This window comes from Balaenoptera physalus, assembly GCF_965194825.1.
Source record: "Balaenoptera physalus genome assembly, chromosome: 16".
Lineage (NCBI taxonomy): Eukaryota > Metazoa > Chordata > Mammalia > Artiodactyla > Balaenopteridae > Balaenoptera > Balaenoptera physalus.
The window spans coordinates 4,760,623-4,782,147 of NC_138898.1; the positions used below are offsets into that span (position 1 = coordinate 4,760,623).

Consider the following 21,525-nt stretch of genomic DNA (forward strand, 5'->3'; position numbering starts at 1 on the left):
TCCCAGACTCTAGGCTCCAGGGAGGGGTGGGTTTGGGGTCCGAGGGCTGAGGGGACTCTCCTAGGGATGGGGACCCACCTTATTGTTAAGTCTGGACCCTCCACCTAGAACCCAAGATAGCTTTAAGCAGAAGAGGGGAAAGTAAAACCCACAGTTCTAGTTCAAAACAAAACAAATGTTCTCCATTGTATGTTCAGTCACGTTTAAAAGGAAGACAAAAACAAAAACAAAGCCATGCAGTTTGTAATTTCATAGCACAGGCTCCCAGGAGGGTAAATGAGTATTTTGTTTTTGTTTTTGTTTTTTTTAATAAAAAGTTTAAATTGTATACAGCTCTCAGAGGCCCATTAACAGATGCTGGTTATCAAAAGAAGTTATTTCTTTGCTTTCTATAAGTGAATGCGTTTCATCTCCCAGTGGTGCTGCTGGCCTGATCGACGGCTCACGGTTGACGCGGGCTATGCGGCACTGCCCTGGTCCCTGGGGCCGGTGACTCAGGCTGGAGCCGGGAGGGGCGGCGCTTCCTGCTGCAGGAGGGGCCGTGGCCCAGGGGGGGGAGGGGGTGGACCTGGGCAGCAGCGTGTGACCCCCAGTCTGCCCCCGATGGCCTTAAGTGACAGCCAGCCAGTTCCTTGTCACCCATAGCCCCCATGAGACGGAGGTGAGCATGGAGTCAATTACCTGCCAATACTCCTGACGACCCACCTTCTCAGCTTCCAGGCCAACCCTCCTGCGACCCCCGGATTCCCCGGATCCCCCTTTTGCCACCTCCATCCTCCCTCAGCCCCAGCCAGCTGGCCTCCCTGCTCTCTGGAACTCGGTCCCCCTCAGGCTCGTTGCCTCGGCTCCCCCCTCTCCCTGGAGTGCTCTGCCCACCAGGGCACCCTTTTAATTCCACCACAGCAATTTTCAGGGTCTCTAATACCCTATTTGTTGGTTTGCTTCTTTCCGGTCGGCCTCCCTCATCTACAGCACGAGTTCCTCGACAGCCAGCCCTTGTCTGCCTGGATCCCCGCTGTGCCCCCGTGTGTGGAACGGAGCCTGGCACAGAGTAGGGGCTCAATAAACACCGATTACTTGAAGAAATGCTCTGAGACCTGGCTGGAAGTACTCTGAATTCAAGCATCAAGATGATAGCCACATACTTTAAATAGCAGCTTGGAATTTTGATTTTTTTTTTTTTTTAATAAGATGGGCAGAGCACACCTCTGTGATCTTGAGGATACCTGTTTTCTGCTAGCCAGGCTCTCTCTAGGAAGGACATTAGGGACTGCTGTCCCAGCACAGGGGGAAACACGGCCTGACACGGGGTCCCCCGAGAGTCCACCTCAGGTTTCTCACACTTAACAGAGGTCAGGGAGACTGGGGCCCCTCAGCCTCACAGACACACCTAAGACTCTCCTTCTCGCTGCTTCAGTTTCCCCACCAGCAAAATGAGTTGAAACCTGGTAATTCCTGGAGCCACCCAGCCTCAACACCCAGAAAGCCCATAGCTGGCAAGTGAATCCAGAGGAATCAATGATATATATTCTAGGAGAAATGGCTTTAAACCAGGAAACTCTCAGTGAGGATGGGTCTTTTCTCAGTGATGTCATATTTATTTCCTAAGGGCTATTAATTAACAACTTACTACTCTTCCGCTTACATTTGGTATTTTTTTAATCCTTCAGGAGAAAAAAAGTTAACACAAAACTTAGGTGGTTACTGCTTCTGTTAAAATCAGCCATGTCAGTTTAATAAGACCTACATATATTGACTTAGCACCTACCATGAGCCAAAGACTATACTGGGTGCCTTGGAAGGACGGTCTTCCAAACTTCTGGCTAAAGTGGTCAGGTAGAACACATGCTTTTCCCTCCAATTCCTTCTGAAGTCCCAATAAATTACAGGAAAAGAATTAAAAGTCACAAAATCACACAGATAAACAAAAAAAGGAAAAGACAAAACAGCCAACAAGAGATGTCAGCAAAATTCTGGCATCTGGAAAGCTGATGGGCCACTTATCATGGACAGCAGGCTACAGAAAGCAAAAGAAAAGGGCTGGCAGGTTGGTCAGAGGGGTAGAGCTCAGAAGCATGTCTACTCATGCTCTGAAGGCTTAGGAATTGGTGGCCCAAGGCACCTCAGAGGCGGGAGAGCAGTGGGGCTGAAAACAGGAGGACCACTTGCAAGTCTATAAAAGGAGTTTTGCCCCCAGATTCTCTCCCTAACCCCTCTAACAACCAGCAGTTTAATCAGGGGATCTTGATACGTGGAGACCACCCAGGGCAAGGTCAGGTATGAAGCTGAAAATAGAGGTAGTAAAGACAACTCTACACATGGAACAGTGAGGTTGTACAGTCTCTTCCTTCTTAAGAGATGATGGCCGGACTAATGCTGCCAGGAAGGAGACTGTAAGATTCCTCTTTAGAGAAATGAGCCCAAGGTAAACCAACTACAGATACCGACAGCTAGACATTCCCCAAAAAGGTGTCTGTTAGGTCCCTACCCAGTTAGCTTTCATAGAAACCCACCATTCAACAAATCCCACCTTCCCCCATGCAGCTTCCCATCAGCTTTTTAGTGCTTCACTAATAAATACCTAAGGATGGTCAAGGATAACCAGGCATTTGAGAAAACCTCCAAAATGACAGAGACACAAACCTAGTCCAAAGTGAGTAGTAAGTAGTAGATAATGCAGGAGATAGAACAACAAAAACTATACTTTCCTCGGTGAAAAGAATGTTAACCTTTTAAAGACCACAACCATTTTTTAGTCCCTCATACAGAACATCAAAATGAAAGCTTCTAGAACAACAAAAGAATGATAATATCCGCAGTGAAAAGAAAATTATATATATATCTAGCAAGAGCAGGGTGCTATAAACAAATAATAGTAAGTGGAAAAGAAAGAATTCTTGAAAATGATAAATACGTTAGCAGAAAAAAAAATCAAAAGAAAGTTGGAAATTAAAGTTGAAGAATTTCCCCAGAAATAGAAAAAGGATCAGGAATTAAAATGGCCTTAGACTTCTTATGGGCAACACTGGAAACTGGCAATCAGTGAACAATGCTTCAAAATCCTCTGCATGATTGCCAACCTTGATTTTTATACCCAGTACAGCTATCAACCAAGTGGGAGGGCAGAATGGAACACTTCCAGAAATGCAAAGTTCTCAGAAAAATGATCTCCCACGTACTCCTCCGTCAGAAACCTGCTAAAGGATGTGCTCCACCAAAAGGAGGTAGTAAAAGAAGAGCAAGCTAGAGATCCAGGAAACAAGAAATCCAACCCAGAAGAGAACATAGGGAGTTCCCAAGATGAAAGAGAGGGAAGAGCCCTCCTGGGATGAGAGCTGTGCAGCAAGCCTAGGAAGCCGTCAGCCCAGAGAGTAGCAAGAGAACGCAGAGCTCCAAGGAGGGACCTTTCTAAGAAAAACATCACAGACTACCCGATGTGCAAATGTACTAAAGAGAGTTATACTTCTGCCAGAGTCTGGGGCTGAATTTATCATAGAAACTAAGCAAACAAAGCACTGAGATTTAGTTACTCCAGGGGCAAAAGGACTGTGGATAAAAGGGAAATATAATCATAGAACATACAAGGCAGAGCTGTGAACAATATTTTAAGTAGTCTTAATCATGCAGAAGGATACCGACACAGCCAGAAATGATGACATAACACTCTGAGAGGGACAGGGAAGGAGGCTCTGCTTCAGACAGGGATGGAGAGAAAGGTTAATGGAGCTAAATCCTTATCTTCCTGAGAAGGAAATCAATAGATAGTATCTAGACGTGAAAAATCAAGAAAAAGTAATACAGGCACATTATTCAGAAATATAGAGGTTGATACCCAGAAGAAATTAGTGCTAAAACGGCTGCCTCTAGGCGATGGAAGCTGGGAGTGATGGGGGTGTGCTGGTATTCATTATGAGCCTATTACAACTATTTGGCTTTTTACACCATGTACACAAAATGCTTCGGTTAAAAAACAAAACTAAAAATACCACACGACCAAATCCAATGACAAAACCTAGAACATCCCTTCAAATTGCTCTTAATCCAGTAAAGGGACAGAGAGTTGGGGGGGCAGGGGTGGTGGGGTAGGGAGGGTGCCGTAGAGCAGGCAGTGCCAGATGATGAGAGAAGATAACATCTTCAGTCTGCAAAGTGGGCTTATCCTCAATGTCTGATACTGAAGGGAAATACCCAAAGTATGGGCCACAGGGACTGGATAGCTATTCTTTGATGGTTTTATCTTTACTAATGGACGATACTCCTATGTTTTGGAATCACGTTTAGGACTGGCAACGTGACTGCAAGGAGGGGCTTAAAATATAACAGTAGGTCTTGGTTTGACTTTAAAGAGTCTTGCCTTGCATACACATTTTCCTAACATTTTCTTAAATAGCATAAAAGTACATTTTTCCAAAAGTCCATAACACTAATTTTGTATTTCTCCAAAGTTTTGCTATTTCTCTGCTTCTTTGACGTGACCTTAGCAGTTAAACGTTGCTAAGAAACAGAAGTTCTACTTGAAAAAAAAAAGGAAGTCTAGACTCCGAGTACAATTTCCGAGGGTATTCTCAGTTTCTGACGGGGCATGCCACTCCCGTTACAGGACCCTGGCAGATTCTCAGGGAGATTTGTCTTCTAATGCACTAACGAAAGCTCATGGCAAACTGGTGTGGTTATTTCCTCAGAATGGCACCTTTTGTGGTTAAAAAGGCCTCTATTTCACAGCTTGGATTTTAACCCTTTAAGGATTACCACCATTTTCAGTCGCTCTTACAGAAGCTCCCTAGGGACTGGGAGGCTGAAACATCCCACCTCATTCGCATCCTCTGTGGACTCCATAGTCAAAGGACCCCAGGAATGTGACATGAGATGTTTGGACTGGTGCAGTAGTGAGGCTGCTAATGCAGGTCAACAGTCCAAGCTCAATTTGTTGGCCACAAAGGGTGATTTCCTCCCCCTGCCCAATCCACTTCTATACCCTTCGCTGCCTGTGATTTTCCTATTAGTAAAATCATGTATAGATTCCTATTTGCACATTCATAAATGTGTGTCCTCAGAATCTTCATTTCTGCTGTTCTGTCATCAGCCCTTTGTGTGGCCTTTTAATGTCCCTGCAGATCCTTTACCGTATGAGAAGCTGCTCAGCCTCACGTAAAGAAACCACAAATTAACGCTGGGAAACCAAGTGCGCTTTTCAGATGAGCAAAGATCAAAAAGGTGGACGATGCAACATGCTGGTGAAGGAACAGGGAAGGAGGCGGTGCTGGGACCACGTGCTGCCACGTCCTCTGGAAGACGAGGTGGAGTCACATGACCAATTTTACGTGCAGGCGCCCTTTCCTGTTTCTCTTCCAGGAACTGTCTCATTTACAGGGGAGTCTGCTGTAGCTGTGTTTGCAGCAGCGAGACTAGAAGTGACTTAAGTGCACCTCATAGAGGGCTGGTTAAGGAAATGATGGGCACATCACCCAGAGGAGAACTACAGAACCATTCAGATGTGTAACATGTGGCCATGAAATGATCTCCAAGATGCATCACAAAGTCCACAAGCAGCACTCAGGATGGGGCAGGGCGTGTGTGCTGCCGCTTGTGTGCAAGAAAACACGAGGGCTCTGTGTACACAGGCACACAGGGAGAGGCTCTCTGGAGAAAGTCCAACAAGAATGGGGCACAGGAGCCCCTGGAGAGGGGAGCGGGCTTGGGCCTGGGGGGCACTGACTTGGAGCTGTCTATCCTTTGGTCTTGTATGAAGTCTTACTGTTTACATGTGTAACTTTCCCCAAAGAGGTTAAAATGTTTTCAGTAATGTTTTAACAAGATAACAACAGAAGATGGAGCCTATCAGCCACGGCTTAAAGACCAGCACCACCCCACCTTGCAGGCTTGGAGGCAACTTAACTCCAGTGAGCAATCAGTAAATCCATGACAAACGCCTCCCTCAACAGGAAAACACGGGGATGCAGGCGTGGCCCCCATGCTGAAGCTCTCTGGGCAAAAGTTTCCTCATCAGTAAAATGAGAAGCTTGACCTAAGTCATCCCATAAGTCTGTTTTTGGGCACAAAATATCTGATTGTTCACTTAAACCAATTTCATGTTCCTAAGAAGTGGTGAGAGAGGGCTGTACTGTCTTCTCTAAAGCACAGCTAAATTGCTCATAGGCCATCCATTCAAAATAATTGTACACTGAAGCATCCTTTAAACATATTCAGAGCACAGAATTTATTGAACATAATATGGAGATGGCTAGTACAAAAGTTCATGCCTCAGCAGGGCAGGTTTCGTCAGGCTGACACGGAACATGTGAGAACATGCTGTGAACGGCTCCTTCGAGCTGGACACTGCAGAAATACACCTCCTTCCCTCCGGGAAACAGAAAATTAGCCATAAAACCGTGAATTTATTACATATCAGATAACCAACACGTACGATGGTAAAGAGTCCTTTCCTACACCAACTTTTTAAATGAATTCCATGTCAAAACAGGGCATACAACTTAAAGTATATAAAAGAAAAATTATGAAAATGAAAGCATTCTAAGACATCTCTTAAAATACTCAATTCCCAAAATGTTAACATATACTGAAGTCAGAATAAAATCCCCGATCACAAGCCACAGAGATCTTTTTTCAGGACAGGGAGTGAGATACAAAGCATGGAAAGAACAGCACGTGTGACTGAAACTACTTCTTTACTCAAAAAAGTTGAGAGGAGGTGAAGGGAACATTTAAATAAAAATAGATCATTTTGAGTCTCTATAAGAAGTTCCAAATGGCAGCAGTTTATAAATTGTCTTTAAAAAAAACGAAACACTAGCAAAAGAAAGAGAACCAAATGTATTTTGCGTTTTTCTATGTAGCAGCGTGAGTCACCTTACTGAGGCTGCTTACGAATGAAAAACACAAAAACACAATCTTTCCCACTGAGTAATTTCTCAGCATCTCATTCAGGATCAGACACAGAGAAGGTAAATCGATCAACGCTTGCTGAATGAGGGAGTGGTGAAAAGCAAGAAGCAGTTCTTGTACACATGGTCTCAGTAGGACAGACAGTAAACTCTGACCTTTGAATCCAAAGAAAATTGTCAAGGGGAAAAAAGTATTTTTAAATGAATGCTGCACTAAAGGTTAACAGCTGAATTTAAGTTACTTCTAAAATACAAGAGACAGACAGGAATGCAGGCAGCCAGTTCATAAAAAGAACCAGACCTCTTCGTATTCCATGGAAAACCGTCGAGTCGATGTGAGAAACATGCACGCTAATTTATCATCCTAAATCACAAAAAGCTATGCATTCTTGTTAGCACTAAGCCTTCATGAAATCGGGTTAAGATATCTGATTTGTCTCCCCTAGTTGGCAGTTGCTGAAGGAAACAAACAAACAAAAAGTAACCTGTTCTGTTTCGGCCAGACTGGGCACTGGGTATCAGCGAAACGAAACCCTGCGGGACGGCAGCTGCACCTCCCGGAGGGAGCCGGGCGGATCTCCTGCCGCTCAGGACGCAGAAGTGAGCAGGACAGGGAGCGAGCATCAGTCCTGCACCCACCCTCCCTGAGCCAGATGGTTAAATACACATCAACCCTGCGGTGTAAGACAGTAACTCTAATAGGGTATTGTCACAGGATCAACGTTTCCTGGTTTAAAAACAAACATGAGCGTTTACTTAGCAGAAAACTATTACCCCACGGTACTGTTTTATTCAACTGACATCTTTTAATCAAAGCGATCCATATTGTGGCAACATTCCAAGGTATCGTAATTGCAAATGTATATGGCATGTTAGATAACAGCTATGTTTTTGTTGCTAGTTCTTTCTTCCTTTCCTACTGATCGGATGCAGACATTTTCTAATGAATTATTTCCACTAAGAAGAAAACCTGAAGTAATTATATTGAGACAACCTCTCATCCACCTCTACTGGTTTCACTTTTAACTCTTACACACAACTGTTTGTGTGTGCTCATGCCTTCTAAATTTTTCAGAATACCTCTGTAATGACAATAAAAAGGACACCTCGCTTTTCAGTGGCGGGGCCGTAGCTAACAGAGTGGGTGGGGTCCGTGTCCGTCGGCACGGGGGTGTAGGGCCTTGTGCACCCCAACTCCTGTTCCTGGAGGCCAAGCCTCGTGTGCTAGGTACGCGGCTGGTGAGATTCGGGCGCGGGAGGAAAAGGGGCCGTGAACCTCGCTGGAGATCCATTTTCACAGCATGCCCAGCCTGCCTGTCCGCTGATGGCTCCTCACCGGGGTCCGCTATTACTGGCTCCCTCCGGCGATTTCCCGGAGAAGCACAGCGCTAACTCGGGGAGAGGTCTGAGACCAGCGGCTCAGCTGCTGTAAACCTCAGCAGGCCACTTCTGTGATACCAATTTTAATGAACTGCCTTCGCTTCCCATTTAATATACAAGTTTTGTAAAGCCTCCCTAGAAAGCCTTCTCATCATCACCTCGCTGAGACAAGCTAGTAATTTTCTTTCTCAAGCTCCCAAATTCATTGCCCAGGAGCACCATGCAGAGATCTTCAGGCAGTGAGAAAATGGAAAACACACATTGCTTCACTGTCTGAAGTGTGTTCAGTTTCAAAATGCAAAATAAAAAGCATCTGAAGGAGAGTCCTGATTCTGTCTACTTTATCTTTAAAATAACCGCAGAAGGGATGAAGGCAAACACCTGAAAGGTGTACGAAGGTCAGCGCTGCTGAGATCAGCCCCCGTTAATTCACCGAGGCCTTTCTCGCTGCTCCTCTGAGTGGTTTTTGCGGTTGAAACAGCGTCTTGGCGATTTAGGCCCTCGCAGCAGGCTTCCCAGAGACTGACTTCATTCCAAATGAGAGGTTCTAAAAAGCTGCCCAGTTTAACCTCCTGGAGGCTTCATTTCCTCATGTGCAAAACCAGAGCCCTCATGCCCCCACCCCCATCACAGTCGTCGTGAGCATTAAGTCAGTGAGTGAACCTATCGGACGCTCTGCATGGGGTGGGAGGGCGTCCTAACAACAGCGACTTTCTCTGAGAGGTTACTGTCAAAGCAGCTCTGGCTGAGGAAGGCTTTTAAAAAGACTAGTAAGTTTTCTCCGAACCCAATCGGGCCAGGAACCCTGAGGGACCCCGCTTCTCGTGGGGCACACGTGGTCCCTGGCTGCCCTTTCGGGTCTCATCGGATCCACGTGTCCTGAGCTGGAGTCCTCCGTCTACCGCGCAGGGGACCTTCTAAATACAACCCCATTCCCGCTCATCTCTCGGCAGCAGCAACCTCGGCCCAAGCTTCACGGAGCCAGGCCTCCTCAAGAGTGGGAACTCAGATAATCCCATGTATTATTTAAAGCTCCTCCTCCTCTAGCCCGACCGTCTCAACAGGAAGAGGCCGCTCCCGCCCCAGGGCCCCAGCAAGACGCGAGTCAGTGAACTGCCATCGCCAGCAGGGGAGCAGCGGCCTCTCCACCCGCCAAGGTCTCGGAGGTTAAATGTCACTCAAGTGTTCAAGGTGGCTTCCGAGCCCAAGTCCCACCTCGCTCTTTTTTTTTTTTTTTTTTTTCTTTTAATCAAGAATTTCACAAACAACCCACAACTAGAAACTTGTAATTGGGCCAGTTCTTTGGAGAAGGAACTGAAAATGACAAAAGGCATTCTATTTTGGCATGGATTCTGAGTTTGCAAATATAAAGATTTTTGTGTGCAAAAAATATAGGCACCATTTGAAAAATGTTAAGCTACTTACATATGGTACATATGCTATATATATACACACACACACAGCTTGTTCTCAAATTAATTTGAACGGCTATTTAGCTCAGAGCTATCACCTCATTCAGTTATATCTGACTCAACACAGCCTGCAAGTCCAGTGCTGATATCTTCCGATAGCAATTCTGTTCCTGGGATTTGTTTGAAAGCTTTTAGGTTTTCACGGATCACTGGAGGGTCTTCATTTTTCCCCCTTCTGTGTTATGCAGGTATAAGCCGTCTCTCTAGGCATAAACTGTCCACTGGTAAAAATCAATTTTGATTTTATCAGTATTTATTAGCCCTGGTGCCAGCCAGCAGTTTAGAAGACTAGAGAAGGAAAACATGCAAACTAGGAGGAGGAAAAAAATTAAAGCCGGGTCCTCATACCGACAAATAACATAGTCTGCTGGTCTTTCAGGTATTTTGTAAGCTGCCGAGGGAGCTTAAATTATCAATTTTTAAATTCAATCAATAAAAATTTACAGGACTCTGTTACTGCTTGCATCTCTCCCGTATCTGCGAGCCCGGTGGCGGGTATTTCTAAAACAAGGGCACCATTCTCCGAGGTGCCGTGAGCCAGTCACCAGGGCAGCAGGCACCGGGGCAGCCTGACTGTGCCCGCCCAGGCCCCCTTCCCGGCCAGCACCCTAACCAGCTTCAGCCTGGCTCGCTCTAAGCCGGTTTATTCCAGTGACTTGACTCTCACCCTCTCAGGACAGAACAGACCACGGGGCAGGACCGCACATCCATCTACCTGCCTTACTCTAATTTTCCAGAAAAGACACCCAAAATGTGCATGCTTGGGACTTCCCTGGTGGCGCAGTGGTTAAGAATCCGCCTGCCAATGCAGGGGACACGGGTTCGAGCCCTGGTCCGGGAAGATCCCACATGCCGCGGAGCAACTAAACCCCTGCGCCACAACTACTGAGCCCACGGGCCATTAACTACTGAAGCCCACGCGCCTAGAGCCCGTGCTCTGCAACCAGAGAAGCCACCGCGATGAGAAGCAGCACACGCACCGCAACGAAGAGTAGCCCCCGCTCGCCGCAACTAAAAAAAGCCCGCGCGCAGCAACGAAGACCCAAAACATTCAAAAATAAATAAATAAAATAAATAAAATTTAAAAAAAAATGTGCATGCTTCTCCAGGTTCGAGATCTTGAGTGTTTATGGCTCTTAAAATGGTCCCTGAACCAGAGCGGCCCCTGCTCCACACACATTCTCCTCTTTTGGCACACTCTTCACTGACCAGGGTCACTGGCATGGTGTCCGGTCTTCCCATCACCACCCTCCTCCTCTCCCTGGGGCAGGGGGGAGATGTTCCCTTCTTCCACTCAGTCAAAAAGTTCAACAGGTGCTCACCAAGTCCTAGCCCCTAAAACAGAAAGAGGTTTCACAGGATGATTAGTTTTAAGAGACAACTTTGGATTTTAGATTTTGATTTTTAGCTACATACAAAATGCCACCATCCTCGGAGGAGCTGAATTCCTTCTAGGTATACACGAAACACTAAGTCACTTCCAAAGACCTAAAACACAAGTGTCCCAGGTACTCTTTTTGAGAACTTAGTCACTCGACTACAGGCGCCAGCAAACTCCAGTCTCACGGGCCAAATCCCAGCAGCTGTTCTTGTGAATAAAGTTTTAATGGCACACACAGCAACATCCTTTAAGAAAATGTTTACCAACTCCTGCTCTAGAGGAATGGGACTGTACTGCACCCCCAGGCAATATTTGAGGCCCCCCCCCAATCACTCTCCTTTCAAGATCATGAGGTATTAGAAGCCACATAAAGAGTAATTTGTTGCAACTCCTACACTCAGATTTTACTCCACTTAGAGAAAACAGCAGAAAGCACATGCTTCCCAGCTCAGTCTTCTCAACTCCCTTTCCTAAGTATCTGGGTCCACACGGAACAGAGGCTGGAGACTAATTTATAACCGGGCAGCCGGCCTTCCATAGCTTCACGCCATGGGTGTGTGGTCGAGAACTAGGTCTGTTCAACATTCACCGCGATTTCTGAGGATGTACAGTAAACATGTTATTTCTCATCGATAGGGTTCATTTTTAAATCAACCTTCCAATGACAAAATAATAATGATAAAAATAACGTCTCCCTCCCCCCACCATTTAGCAAAAGTGACAAAATGACAAAAGAACTCTTAATTTGGGGGCTTTATTTTAATTTTTTTTTCTTTTTAAGATGCTACATAGTCAAACAGAATTGGATTGGTCTTTTATGGCATAAAATTAATTCACAAACTCTCAATCACTACTTGATGGATTATCTGACGTTTCTCTCCCACCCCCTCCCAACCCCCCCGAGCCAGTTCCCTGTCTCCTCACCCCTCCGCCGCCTGACTCACCTGCCCTGGTCCCCAGCTAAGGCCACACGGGGAAGGTCGGGGCCACACTGGGGCACGTGTGCGGAAGCGTGAGTGGTGGCTGGGGAGCAGAGAAGGAAGAACAGCACAGAGACCGGCTACCCTTCCCCACAGAAAGCATAACCTAGAGTTGACTGCCACTACGAAGCACGTCCCTCCCTATGAGAGCTGTTATTTATTTGCACAGAAAACCACTTCCTGGCAGCTGTTCTCCAACATTCCAATGAGCCGCACCTCCATATGTGTGTACAGCCCAGAACCTCCAGCAGCAATGCCAGCTTCACCCAGCAGTGTTAGGTAGCACAGGTGATTTTAGGCCACAGAGTTAATTATAATCTTGTGACAAGAAAACATGAGATGAAATACATTAAATAAGTTAAATATGCATTAAACATCTCTGAATAACAATTCAATCTCACGACATGAACCAATGGTTATCTAGCTTGGTCCCTTTAAGAGAACAAAGCCTTCACTGACTTTTATTTCCAGAGTGTTGGGTCACTCAGGCAACATACACCTCCCACTCGTGACGAGCAAAGCCGATGCTGCCACAGCGCCGTTCTTCTCGGCCTCAGACTCTGTCTGTCAGTCCCAGGGAACTGACGGCCGGGGCGGACGTGCAGGAGCAGCCCGGAGGGAGTGAGCCGCGCGGGGAGGACGCCTTGGGGGGGACGCACTCCCCACCACGCTGGGCTTCAGCTCCCCGGGGGCCAGCACCAACAGGCAAGGAAGAGTGTCGTGTTGGAAGAGAGGTGATCGGCAACGTGGACCAAGGCTACAAGTGTTTAAAATGACATGTACAACATGCCAGTCTCGTTTAATCACGGTTTCCCTTGTCATTAATAAGGATCATTCTTTTCCCCCAATCATTTACTATACGTGTTAAACTTTCTAAAAGATTGTTATTTTATGTTCTATGTGTGTATGTGCACGCGTGCGGCAGCACACACGCGCAGGGAGGGGTAATTTAAAGGCAAGACCTGTGAGATGTCATCATACATTAACTTCTTTTTACACACGGTTATGATACATTTAAATCCCATGATATGGCGGAGCCATCAATCCAATTTACCATCCTTTGCCTGCTGCCTCTACAAGGCGATCTTCCCTATGATTACACCAACGATAAAGAACAAAACCACCAGCGCGAGTAGCCGGGTGCTGAGGCCCTCCTCCTTCCCAGCCGCGGCTAACGCAGGAACGGGGCTGTTGCTCTGAGCTGCCTTTCTCATCCGAAGTCCATCTTCTTCCTACGGGAGCAAACACACGTTTCAAAGACAGTCCAAGGCACCAGAGCAGCAGTCAACTGTACAGCTTGGGGGATGCGGGGGGGATGGGGGGGCGGTGATGCCCAGACTCGATCACGTGATAAGGTCCAACCTCCTCATTTTGCAAATGGAGAAACAAGCCTACAGAGAAGAAGAGACTGGCTTGAGGCCACCAGGAAAATACTGCCAGGAGCCCCTCTTTTCTCCCATCCATCCTACACAATGCTGCTGGGTACCTTTTTATACCACACATCTAAGCAGGGGACTCCCTGGTTCCCCATGATTTACAGAAAAAAACTCTTAAGAGAAAAGAATCACAAGAAACGACCAAGTGGGGGACCTGGAAGCTTTCGAAGATAGAGCTCTGTATATAGCTGAAATCTGATGAGTTACAGGTAGACTGCTAATCAAAACTGTGATGTGTGTAATATCAAGATGTAACTGAGCTTGATACATGCATCTCAAATATTTTCTACTTAACGCATGGAATTCCCACCAAAGAAGTGACGCTCTTTCTCATACACATGAAGATAACGTGGCCATTTTCCCCCGCACACACAGACCTGTAAGAACAGAAACTTTTTCTTTCTCCACGTCCCCAAACGGGGTGCACACCAAGGCTTTCCTACTCCGGCTAGTCACCCCTCGACTCACCCCTGACGCCCACACAGCAGCTGCACTTTCTCTTCTTCTCCTTCAGTTCGTTCACATTCACCAAGTGCCTAGCAGGTCTTGAAGACAACAGGCATCCCACCCATCGAGCAGACTTTCCGTGACACTCATGGCCATCTCGGTGGCACCACTCATCACACTGGTTATCAGTACTCGTGTCGGGGCCTCCCCGGCTACCCTGGTTAACAGGAAGCTTATCTTAAGGGCAGGGACTGCCCGTGTCTGTAGCCACAGAGCGGGGTACGCGGTAGGGCCTCAGGAAATGTGCTGGCCAAACGGAAGGATGAAACAACACAAAACAAGAAATCAGCGTTTGGCAAGATAAAGAATCTTCTAATGTCAAGATTGGTCTGATAATATTTTAAAGACACTCTGCTCATGGGGCGTGGCCACTATGACTGCACGGTGATAAATGACTGGTGCTATTCGATTAACTTCAAAAAAAAATGGGCACAGCAATACAGCATTTATTTTATTGGGTTTATATACAAGCTATTTCTACCTATTTATCACTTTAAATGGCACAGAAGTCTGTTTCTGAAGAGCAATACATTCAAGGAGAAGCTTTAGGCGTATCTTAGATTTTTAGCCAAAAAGTAGTGTGTCAGCTTCATAATTTACTCCTTACTAAAAGAAGTCACTGAATGAGGCAAATCAAGATTACTGCAAAGAAAGAAGATGATGCCATTTCCCAAACTCTGTCAGCCCTCCTGTATCTACTACCTTGTCAGAATTAAGAGAAGGAAAAGTCAACTGCCACGAATTTATGACGTGTACCTGGTGCTATGCAGTGAAAGAGTGAAAAAGCCTATCATGTGGTTGGGGGACATGATCACGATGAAGAGAACAGATCGGCCTCGAGATTTAAGCTGCAACAAAAGACCCTATGATCAGACGTTCAGAAATGCTCTCTTTAAGACTGTGTATGAAACAGACATACTTTTAACACTGGAAGGGGCCTTAAAGGGGTTTTATGAACAGAGGCCTGGGAGCCACCATGACTAACAAAGATTCACAGCGAGTCCAAGTTTGGCTGGTCGTTTCCACAACACCACAGGCCTCCAAGGCCAAGAGAAGTGCACCTGCCTCCCTCCAATGCCAATGCCAACCGCCGGGTCAATGGCCACAAGCTGGAGACTCTGGTTCCCGGCAATTTCCACCCATGTACGGCGACAGCTTCCCACCTCCAGTCTCCTCACCGCGTTAACAGCAGGATGAGACCCTACTGCCTAGACCTATTTAGGATCCTCATGAATCAGAATTATGCCTGTGTTAAAACACAGTACAGGTCAGTATTTACCCACTTAAAAAAGATTCCCATCCAGTGGGGATGGAGTGGGGTTTGAACATGTGAATTCAAGATAACCACTGGTGTTTTATTTTTAGTCTCAGAACTGAATTTCAGTTTACACTAATGGATTGTTTGTTTGTTGTTTTTTTTACGAGGTGACAAGAGTTTATATTGTGCAAATATAAAACAGCTCTACAAATTCAGGGGTCCATCAACTTCCCCACCCAAGATCCCAGTGAAAAAGCCCCTGTTCCCTGTAGATGATCAGAAATAAAACGCTGTTACCTTGAACTGCTTGTTCTCTTCCCGCAGCCTCTGAACTTCACTCTGCAGCCGCTTACATTCTTCCATCACCTTCTTAACTTCAGTGTCATCCAAAGAAGAACTCAGAGCTTTAGACACTGTTGGTGTTTCTGTCTTTGATGCAGTTGTGGATATAATTTTATTTATTTCTACATCATGCTGTTCAGAAATAAATGAAAGCCCAAGTGTCACCAACTATGTAATAAAGGACTTTTTTATGCAAAGTAAAGTAGTTCTCAGCAAACACCACACGTGGTAGCGTTTCATCCACACTGTAAAATGTGACATTTACTTTTAAAATGGATCACTTTATCTAGTATCTTAATAATCTAAAGCAACTGCGCTCCAGAAATTATGGATAAGGGCAAATAATGAAGTTCAGCTGACACTAACACTTCAAAGAAAGAGAGAAGGGGCCGTGCATACTGCACTATCAAATTCCTGCCATGCAAAAATTAGCATACTGTAACTGTGCAAGCTCAGGAATTATCAGCCACAAATGACTGTCACCACGAAGATCTGAACACCCCCAGGACTGGCTGAGCGGGGGTGGAAGAAGGCCAGAGGGGACGTAACACAGAGGGCGATTTATTTCATGAACTTAGAAAACTTTGAAGATGGAATGAAGGTGCAGTAAGCTCAGTGTCTACAATATTTCAGTCTGGGGAAGCACCACATTCCTCCACTTCCTCGGCCAAGACTGTGCTGTGACACACTCTGGAGACCGGCTGGGGATGAATCAGTAAGTGGGGGGAGGGCACGGAAGCACTCAGGTGTGTCAGGAAAATAAAATAACTGGGGATCGTTGCCCTGGGGGTTCCATGCAGCAAACTGAAAACTAGGAGCTCTACCCTTCGTCTCCCAAGGGAGAAGAGCGAGGCCCTGAAAGGCAAGGCCCCAACATACAGAGCTAATCACCTAGCACAGAGCTAGGGCCAGAATAGAGATCTCACAGCGTCCACAACTGACCTTCCCAGGACAGAACGCGTAATGGGAAGGGGGAAGGAAAAAAAGAAAAAAAGACCAGTGCCATTCAAACCAACAGGATAGTGATAGTGGTCAATTATTGAGCAGAAAGAAAATGCTACGTGGTTTTGACACAAAGCACCAGCATTCCTGGAGATGGCTATGGATAATGTTGAGAAGGTGAGCATTTCTATTTCCCACCTCCAGCTGTTAACAGCCAGGGTGGTTGAATGTTCTGCATGTGTTTTAAACTGTGTTTTTAATACAATTTATTATAAGTTTTTTGACTAGGTTGAAGGGAGGTCCATGTTAGCATTACAGATACAGTCTTCTCTCTCCAACTGGTCACAAGCCAGGGCCACAACAGGCTTATCCCTTGGGTTTCACACAGAGAAAAGTGAGCTGACAGCTTGGAGGAAGTCGCTCCTTGCCCTCACCAGCTCGGAAAGCAAAGGGGGTGATTCTCAACAGGGGATGATTTTGCCCCAGCAAGGGCACATTTGGCAATATCCGGAGACATTTTTGGTTGTCACAACAAGGGGGTGCTACTGGTATCGAGTGGGCAGAGGTCAAGGATACCGCTACACATCCTACAAGGCACAGGACTGCCCCCACGGCAAAGAATTATCCCGCCCAAGTGTTAACAGTGCTGAGGTTGAGAAATCCTAATCTAAAAGCATATTTTGACTGAAGAGGTGGGTGGGGTTCAAGGGGTAGAGAGGTGGTGCTGAGGGAAAGTGTAGACAGGGAAGCCTACAGGCGGCACTTTGTGAAACAACAGAACCTCAGAGCTCACCACCACCTGCCCACCAAGCACCCTGATAAACGGCAAATTATTCCGTTTTGGTCTTACCCACTGTTAAATAGCAACCTGTAACTTTGCCAAGTCAAAGAAGCTCTTTGGAATTTATGACATTTCAACAGCCAACAGGTTGCACTTTTCAAAGGGAAAAAATGTTTCAATTAGCTGTCTTTCTGCAAGTCTCTCAAAGGCAGATTTCATGAAGGCCCACTTATTTGTTAACTTCAGCTTATTTTTTTCTTCATACATCAGAAGAAGGAAAATAATTTGCCAACTTAAATCTTGGTTTTGCGGGAGATGGTATGCAAATAAGCATCAGCTTGCAACATTCAATTACTGTTAACTATAAACATACTTACTGGTTTATCATTTTCTGCTGGCAATTCAAACACACATCTAAGTTTTGAATCCATAAGGTCTTCCGGTTTTGCCTCCTTCCACTAAAACAATTTAAATTTAATAATCAGGATATTATAAAGCTGCTGGAAGAATAATTTTCTTCCTATAACTGACAATTCCAGAAAAATACTCTTAATGAGAAAGCCCTGATGTATATCAAATAAAGAACTTAAGTCTGCTGAGATTTCAGTATTTTTAACATGACAAGATTAAATACACTAGCTCTCCCGAATACTTATCACTCTTCACAAACCCCCGTCCTGCCGCCTGACTCCTCAAAGTCCACCAGGGCTCCTCCTGTCGCCCGTCTACGGACAGCACGCGGGACAGAGAAGACCACCTCTGAACCAAGAGGAATCTTCTAAACTGCAACTGGATGGCCTAAGGACATCTGGGCTCTCCTTAAGAAAACACAACTTACTTCGCAGGGCACGTCCTTCTTAAGAGAGAGTAAGCACGCGCTATCTGGGAGTGGTTTTAGAACACTGCCAACTACCAACAGGGCACAAGAACTGGCAGGCCACTCTCTGTGATCACCGCTGTCTGGGCTGACCCCCACTGCCCCAGCCTGCTGGTAGTAACATCTTCCTGACTAAATCCATGTTCTGGGATGAGGCACTTCCGGCTTACTCCTCCTCCCCTTGGCAGGGGAGGACAGGAATTCCAGGTGTTCTGATAATTATAGACCAGCAGGGCAGGAAGGCTGCAATACAGAAAAAGGAACGAACTCCCCCACCCTCACCCCAGAACCATGCAGGAGGCAGCGAGAGCAACACAGTACCAAGAGCCAAAAATGGGAAAGAGTCTTTATGTCGAACAATAGGGAACCACCAAATAAACCATGGCAGGTACAGTCAATGGAATAGCATGCCATTCAAGGGATACTGAGAAGGGTTTAATTACATGGGGAAAATTCGCAGGATATTAAGTGAAGAAACTACAAGCAATATTTTAAGTCTGTTCCTCTGCACGCGCACACGTGCGCGCACACACACACACAGACACACGGTGTACTGTGTGCCTGTGTGCGTGTGTCAAAAGAACATCGGGCAAGGATCATCTCTGGGCGCCAAAAATCACCACGTGAAAGACTGCTTGCCGGCAAGCAGGATGTTCATGTGGTCTCCCAGTATCTGATTCCTCTGAGTATCACAGATTACCTATTAACCACAAGGGGAAAATGTGCTTTGACACTGGGGAGAGTTGGCATTCACCATCTTAACCAAGTAATCAAACTTAGTGTCACCGAAAGAGGGACAACACAGCATTAAATGCCTTCTGATATGATGCAGCATACATGACACCACCGAGGGAATATTCTTGCCAAAAAAAAGAGAAACAAAACCATTTAACCTGAATTTAATCATGAGGAAATAACTGGACAAACCCAGAATGTGGGATATTCTACACGTCAACTGGCCTGGACTGTAAAAAGGCTGAGGGTGCTCTAGCAGAAGAAAAACTAAAGGCCGTTTTTGGAGCAACTGGAAAATGGTGAACATGGGTATGGGTTTCTCGATTAAACATTACTGAATTAACGTTAAGCTTCTTATCTGTGATAACAGGACTGTGGCTATGTAAGAGACTGTCCTTGCCTGAAGCAGTTAGGTGGTGAAGTGTCATGAAGTCTGTGTCTTACAGTCAAGTAGTTCGGCAAAAAAGGAAGTTTATGACAGCAACGAAGCAAACGTGGCAAAATGTTAAACGGTGCATCTTAGTAAAGGTTAGGTGAGTAGGCACTACTATTTTTTCAACTTTCTGTATATCAAAATATAAAGAAAAATATTTTAAAGTAAAGAAAAAGCACAAGGCTCTCATTAACAGTGGTTGGGTTTAGTATAAACAAATTACAGGTCACTTAGTTTTATTTTTGTTCATTTGTATATTTCCAAAATTTCCAACAATGTACATTTCATATAAAAAAATTTTTACCTGTTACAAAAGTTATCATGGAAGTAAAATTCACCTTTATTGTATATAGAGTGCCTGGCCTATAACAGTGCCCAGATAAAACAGCTGCCAGATGCCAGACACTATGCCAAGTGTTCTACACACACAGCACATTTAATCCCACAACAGCCATGTGAACTAGGTTTTCATCCCCATTTTACACATGACCAAACCCTCAAGAGAGTTAATGAACATCGCCCAAGGCCACAATGTTAGTAAAAGGCAGAACTCAGCTTCACACCCAAGGCACCCAAGCCCATGCTCTTTTCACCAAGCCATGCAGCAAAAGCCAAACAGAATATATTCTTGGATATTCAATATTTTGCATTTGCCATACATTTCCTTGATCACACAAAGTAACATGAAGTGACACATCATGTTCCAGGAAATAAAAGTAGTGAATGTCTCAATAGTCATTCCTATTCAAAGGAATCTTAAAGGAAGACTACTCTCACTGATCTCTCTGAAACCCCCAAATAGCTAGCTTACCCTTCATTTCCTACCCAGAAGTTAAACATGCATGAAGGTGGTCAGTTATGCTTTTCCAAGATGAAAAGCAGCAGCTGTGTGGTGGCACGGGGACATGAAGGTAGGCTGTGCATGAAACAGCGCTTAGTATAAAACTTTGAAAGGCAAGCAGCAGTACAGTGTGACTCCTAGCTAACTCAAGTTCGCAGGCATTCCTCGGATGACTTCAGCCTCTTAGTTTCAGTCGGCAAACTGCAAAGTGGTGAAAATGATGAGGCAGTCCTGCCCTTCTTTTCCAAACTGTGAGGGCCAGACAGTCTGTTCTCACTGGTGCTGTGGATTTTAAGGTTTATCAGTATATTGTGATTCACACTCACAGCACCAGGATGCCTGCTGATTTATTCAAGTGAAACCTTGGGGAAGAACTACCATTATAATCTTCTTCTAGAAAAATCAGTACGAGGGATTGATTGCAGGGCCCCGCCTCCATGGCTACCAAAATCTCAAGACCCTCACATAAAATGCTAGGCCCGTTGGCCCTCCATATCCACAGATGCAGAACCCACAGAAATGAAGGGCCAACGGTAATATATCAATTATTTATTTTATGAAAATGAAGTCATCTTATTTTTACCAAAATTAAGAGACGGAGTTAAACATGTATTTAAGCAGGGGGGGAAAAAAATGAAGGAATCTTGGGGAAAACAACAACAACAACAACAACAAAAAACCCGGAATCATGCTTACCAGAACCAAGCATGAAAAAAAAATGCCTAAAGGGTTGAAGGATATTTAGTATTCAACTCTCTCCCATCCCTCTGGGTTCTGGAGGATGGGGAAGATGTGGTAGGAAGGTTCTCTATAATGAAAACGGTCCTTTTCTGTGGGGGGATGGGAGGGGGCTGAAGGGAGAGAATCCTCAGACCATTCAAGACACAATCCACCAGAACAAGGAACTGCTGAAGGAAACCAGATACAAAAGTCAGAAAAGAAGTGTTCTAAAAAGTTACATGAAATGTTAAAATCAAAGTTTTAGAAAAACCATAAAGGCAGTCAAAGCACAAACCTTGAAGGCACCATTCCCCTTTAAAATCAATTTTGACACATTTTGAAATGCATGCACCCACAATTCTGCACCTAATCATTTCTTTTAATTACTGAAAAAAGTAAGAAGCATTCAGTACTTACTACTGCTTCCATATCAGAAGTGTCAGTCGGAGCAAACATAGACTGAACCATAAACTTGTGTTTACTTTTCTCACTGGGATCATAATCGAAAGGCTGTAGCATCACTGAGAAAGAAAATATC

General features: G+C 45.3%; 1 protein-coding gene across 1 annotated transcript in view; it reads right to left on the minus strand.

Annotated features, from left to right (window-relative positions):
- Positions 1–6,192: 6,192 nt before the first annotated feature.
- The window catches only part of VAPB (VAMP associated protein B and C), a 55,383-nt gene continuing 40,050 nt past the window's right edge, over positions 6,193–21,525 (minus strand). The window contains exons 3-6 of the mRNA XM_082428346.1: positions 21,405–21,508; positions 17,759–17,839; positions 15,614–15,790; positions 6,193–13,347 (exon numbers count right to left, since the gene is read on the minus strand). Of these exons, the coding sequence (XP_082284472.1) occupies positions 13,189–13,347; positions 15,614–15,790; positions 17,759–17,839; positions 21,405–21,508 (521 nt within the window). The 3' untranslated portion in view covers positions 6,193–13,188. The remainder of the gene's footprint in view (positions 13,348–15,613; positions 15,791–17,758; positions 17,840–21,404; positions 21,509–21,525) is intronic.